The sequence below is a fragment of the Eurypyga helias genome, unplaced genomic scaffold, assembly GCF_000690775.1.
Source record: "Eurypyga helias isolate BGI_N326 unplaced genomic scaffold, ASM69077v1 scaffold30129, whole genome shotgun sequence".
NCBI lineage: Eukaryota > Metazoa > Chordata > Aves > Eurypygiformes > Eurypygidae > Eurypyga > Eurypyga helias.
Genome location: NW_010270549.1, coordinates 295 through 5,871, shown reverse-complemented (window position 1 = coordinate 5,871; position 5,577 = coordinate 295). Strand labels below are relative to the sequence as shown.

Below are 5,577 nucleotides of genomic sequence, written 5' to 3'. Positions count from 1 at the left end.
ACTTTCAAAACAAATCTAGCCTTTTCAGCTTCACACCTAGCTGGATGTTACAAGCATAACTATTCAAACCGTGATCTTTTTTCCCAGATTTTATTGCATCGTCATCATCATCGTTATCACCATTTTTAATAAAAGGAGTTATAATTTCCTTTCAAACGATATTTCCTACGCGTGCCGATATGCCACGTAACATATGGCCAGGTAAATAATTCCTGGTACAGATTTTTTTATATATATATAAATATGAACAAATGGGGATAAATAAAATTTTAAACACTTAGATTATTCAATGTTTGCAAAAAAAAAAATATAAATAAATCTGAATGTTCACCAGCATACACACATTGAAAGACTTACACGTATTAATAATTGTCCAGGGAGTCCCTGTCCAAGCGCTTTTGATGTCTTTCTCGCTATTTAAAAGAAGTGCAATAAAAAAAATTGCTTCCCCGTGGGATCAATTATGTACGAACAAATTCACATTTAAGAATTCCTTTTATAGAAAATTTGTTCATATACCCTGTTTTGATAAAAGTGTAGAAGGTAAAGTATAAAGCCTCTGCATACTCCCAAAGTGAGACACAAGGCTACAGTTCAAGAAGATAAATATCCACTAGTGAAACTATAGAGCAATTCAAGCAACAAATATTGCTACGTCACATAAACTAGAAAACGCTTTTACCAAAGGAAACAAAACAAAACAAAACAAAGAAACAAGGAGGGAAGGGGAGGACACGTGGAATGGGGGCAGAGAGAGAGAGAAGGGAAGGGATGAGTACTTTCCAAAAGTTGGGGGCTTGGTGTTCCACTTAGTGACTCCTGTCTCTTACAGATGGGTGAGTTTGGGCGCTTCCTGAATTCTTCCCTGAGAAGGATGGTGAGTGGTAAGGTCTGTGTATGTTGGGTGCGGATCGCAAGGTCCATGATGGTGATTGTTGGCCATTGGCCCAGCCCCACTGTAGTCCATGTTGGCAGAGGGAGGATGAGGGAGATGAGTTAGACCAAAGATGGAAGGCCCAGAATTGGTCATGGTCTCCACGTAGTTGCCCCCTACATAGACGGGGCTTCCCTGTATATGTGGATTCCCATAACCGTTGCCTTGAAGAGGATGAGTATCGTATTCAGGTGTCACAGCTGCCGTCCCCGTGTATCTCTTTTGCGGAGGTGGGCAATTATTAAGAGGAGCGGTATACGATGCAGGGATGCCATAGGTGTTTTGATGAGGCTTGTTAAATGGTGGAGGCGACTGGGGCTCGTAGGGAACACTGTTTACTAAAGAATGCATAGAGTTTAGATATCCCCCAGCAGCTGGGGGGACGGGGCTTCTGCTTGGGGACTGTCCTCCTGAAGAGGTCATCATGCCCTTGCCCTTTTGATCCTTTTTGTATTTCATTCTGCGGTTCTGAAACCAGATTTTGATCTGTCTTTCTGTGAGATTGAGCAAATTAGCCATCTCTACCCTTCGTGGCCTGCAAAGGTACCTATTGAAGTGGAACTCCTTTTCCAGTTCTACCAGCTGGGCACTTGTGTAAGCTGTACGGGCTCGCTTAGAGGAGGCTTGCCCTGGGGGGCTTTTATCACCAGCACAGCTCTCACCTATGTAAATCACACAAAGAACACAATCAGCATGGCGAACCCCGGACACTGGCAACCAGACAATGGCCAACAACACTAGCACCTGGAGAGTCCAGCTCTTGGTTGGATGCGAGATGGACGCCCACGTGTAAAAACAGTGCTCCCCCATGGCATGAGCTCAGTTGTGCCAAGCTACAAGCCTCAATAAACTTCCTTCAAGTAGTTAGTGTCACTATATGACTGTACTTGCTTCCTTTAAGAATGACAGGATACAACACACCTTGAGCTTTGCATGAAGAAGTAGGAAACGTTCAGGGGTTTAGAAACACTGAAGGTGAACCTATGGCTCTGCTAACACAGTGGGATCAGGGTCTTCAAGAACTAGATGTTCTCCAGTGCTGTAAAGACCTGCTCCCCTCTTTTTTCAAAAACCCTGATATATCCACAATCAGCTAGAGATGCCTGAAAGTTAGGTATCTACAATATAGCATTATAACACATGAGCGTAGAAGTGACAGTATAGTGGTTCTATCATCAAACATATGGTAGTGATTGGGAAGTACAATATACATAAGAAGAACATGTGGTGGCTAGGCTTGCGTATAGGGATATAGACATATTTAAATGTTACGGCTTTTTAATAAAATAAATACATGATATGGAAGGCTGTAAACAGCAAGGTTACCAGGGCTTTAAAAGACAGACTGGCGAAGACATTTGCTAAAGGTTTAGACTCTGTTTCCAAGGAAAATTTAAGAGAAAAGGAGGAAGAGGTTAACATAAGCTCAACTCTTGGGCATCGGAGCTAGCACTGGTGTTATTGATTTGGGTTTCCTTGAGTAATAAAAGCATTATTATACACTTCCATTCCTCAAACAATATTTTATGGGCTGAAGTTCATGGCACTTTAAAATTATTTTTGTTTACCAGGCTTGTAACTTTGCCAATCACCTCATTAAAACAGGAAGAGGTTCTGCCTGCACGCCGGGCATTGATCCTGCCTGCACGTGATTATGAGCTGTTTTATTCCTGTTACACTTCAGCAGAGATAGGTCACTGTCTTATTAATCTAACAGCACCATGCCAACAAAGTACTTGGGACAGGCCTCTGGCTAAAGGCCTGGGCTGCTCCGCACTGACATGATTTACTGGAGGAGGGACATAAGAGGAAATGTGATAGATGCAGGAGGGCACAAGTGGTTGAGCCACTGGGAAACAAAATCACTTCAGACCTATCCCGCAAAGCTAGGAAAGCTTTGGCAGGGGTTGGTCTGTTACGGAGCTCCCCTTGTGAGTGGTGGTGACCCCCTTCCAAAAGCTCAAGGGGGTCAATTTGGAGAGGAAAAAAGCCCCCTCCCTCTCTTCCCCTCCCCAAAGTGATGGTGGGCAAGATAGCCCTCCGCCCCGCCAGATGTGTGGCCAGCCCAGGGGTTCCCAGGGAGAGAGGGGAGGTTGTTTCATACCTGAACTGGAACTGCTGGTTTTCTGCTTTGTGTTTTGCCGAGACTCTTTCATCCATGGGAATATCTGTTTGGACATGGTGGGGGAGTTAAGAGCTGGACTCTTGGTGGGGTTGGCCGGGGCAGGGTTGTTGCTGGCATTTTGAGATGGTGAGGCGGAGGATGGAGGTGGAGGTTGTGCCTGCTGGGACGGAGGTGGCTGTGGTGGGGCCTGCGGGTCAGCAAGGCCAGAGGGCTGGAGAGGCTGGCTGGGGAGGGTCCTCATGCAACTCTCACTGATGTCATTGGCCTTGTGGTGGGACACAGAGCTGCCGGGGGACTGGAGGGAGCACGCGGGGCGGTGGTACTCAGTTTCCACAAGTGATGAAGATGGAGGATATTGCTGCTGACTCGCATTATAAGTGAAACCATTTGCTCCTTGGTAGGGGTAGGCACCATAGATTGCAGAGCTGTCGTAGTAGGTCGCTTTTTGCATTTCGTTGTTTCCCAATATTTATTTCGCAAACTGACAGGGTCTTGACACCCTTGGAGAATAACATTGGCACCCCTCTGTCACGTGGTGCTCTTCCTCCAATGGCCTCTCCGGGCAGACCTGGGGTGTGGGGAGAGCAGAGCAGGGTGAAGAAATGGTACAAATCCATCTTACTTTCAATAGCTAAGTGACATGAAAGCCATAAAAGAAAAAGTGGTCAGCAATATTTAGCAGCATGACTTCGCCTCAGGCACAGAGCATTTTGATATAAAAGCTGCCTGGATTTACTGGCAGCTACAAATATGCGCTTTGCTGCACTGGGATAGGGGCTTTCTAGGGTTTTTCTTTTCTTTCTTGTTAAAAAACAGAGCAAGGCACCACACGGCAAGGGGGTTGATCGTTTATCACCGAGAGACTGTTTTAATACCAGTCTGAGATAAGGGTGATCGAGGAATCGGTAATGCAAAGGGGCTGGGCTCTTCCTTCATTCCAGCTCTACAATCAAACTCTCTCCAGTAACCAGCATCTTTTATTTTTAGTCTTTCTCTCCAGGTTACGGCTCTCCATACAACTTCAAAGAAATACATGAGATTGTTCCTGTTTATGTCTGGCAAGGGGCAGGAGCAGGGTGGAAAGGTTTCCTAGCCAGGAGTATTTACACACCCTGATCCCAAGTGATGGATTTTGGCTTGTCTATGAAATGCTCGATAGGAAAATAAACAAAGCCAGCGCCTTCTCCCCTCCGTGCTCACACACTGCCCTGAGCCACCCAGGTCACACACCCCAACTGTAGCGGTTTCTGCCGCAGCGAGCCCCAGTCACCTCCCGCAGTGGCTCCCGCTCAGTGCCCACAGCACAGTTGGGGCCGCCCCACACAGTCCCCCGCACCAGCCTCCCACCCGCGAGCGAGTCTGGAGCCTCGGCTGCACCCGGTGAAGCCCCGTCAGCAAGGCCAGGAGGGGCAAGTTGGGCGCTTTGGCAGCTGTTGGGTTGGGTTTTGCGGCAGTTATTTTCAAGACACTAACTTTTCGTGGAATCAGCCAGAACCTACCTGTTAAAACATGATGGATTGGGGGAAAAAAACACACCAGGAACCTGAAAAACCAGCGTTCATCTCCATGACCACGGCTTGAACTTTCCTTCCAACTTAGCGATAATAGGTTCTGTCTTGGAAACTGCTATGTAATTTGATGTATGAGGGTCACTTGGCTGGGGAGAGGGTGGACACAAACCCAGAGAATGCTTCTCCTGCCCGAGCGAATCCCTTTCTCCCCCCGTTCCCCATGTGTCGGTGTCCCCCCTCCCTTTTTTTTTTTTTGTCCCCCGTCCTTTCTTTCTAGGATTTTTTTCCAGATTAAAGTCTACTGGCTACCTGCCTGAAATTAAGCAGTTAAAGAATTGCCCGCATTAATGAGAGAGGAGACCTGTGCGCAATCTCCCATCTAAGACCTCTTGCCACACGCACCCACATTCTTCTCAGAAATTAAAGTGTGTTCCTCACTCCCCCTACAAACCACCACGTCTTTATGGATCAGAAGAGCTCTCGTTTCCTTTGCCACTTCTCCCGCACTTCAGCAGCTAGATATTTCTCCCCCCCCCAACATCTAACGAGGACAAATGCTTAGGGGCGAAAAGCCTTACACAACACATGCACCAAACGAGCTCATTCCACGCCTTTCAAGTTATACAAGTTCTTAGAAAACAGTATTCCCTTTGTTAGATCGTAACAAAATGAAGGTAACACACCTACAGCAGGGCGGCTACCCTGTTATTGCACTAATCAGGCTCTTTGGATGTTATTAAGCTAATAAACCGATGGAGATCTGAGGCGCACACACAATTTCCAGCTCCTCGCCTCTCCTTCCTGACGCTATCGAGGCCTGGTGTGATTTTTCTCAATTCCTTTGAAAGAGAGAATAGAGACACCACAACCCGAGGAGAAAGAGGAAATCACGAGCCAGCGGTGATCTTACAAAGGCACCCGCCTTTCATGATCGCGACATCAAATATTTCGCCTTCCCCTGGCCGCTGGGAAGTTTGCTGGCGCAGGCAGGACAGGCAGGGCTGAGC

General features: G+C 47.0%; 1 protein-coding gene across 1 annotated transcript; it reads right to left on the bottom strand.

Moving 5' to 3' along the window:
• HOXA3 (homeobox A3) lies at window positions 1–3,631 on the bottom strand. The gene is made up of 2 exons (XM_010158500.1): window positions 3,039–3,631; window positions 1–1,596 (listed from the first exon to the last, which is right to left on the bottom strand). Exons 1-2 carry the CDS (start codon window positions 3,508–3,510, stop codon window positions 827–829), a joined length of 1,242 nt encoding a protein of 413 aa, XP_010156802.1. The 5' UTR covers window positions 3,511–3,631; the 3' UTR covers window positions 1–826.
• Between the last annotated feature and the right edge of the window lie 1,946 nt (window positions 3,632–5,577).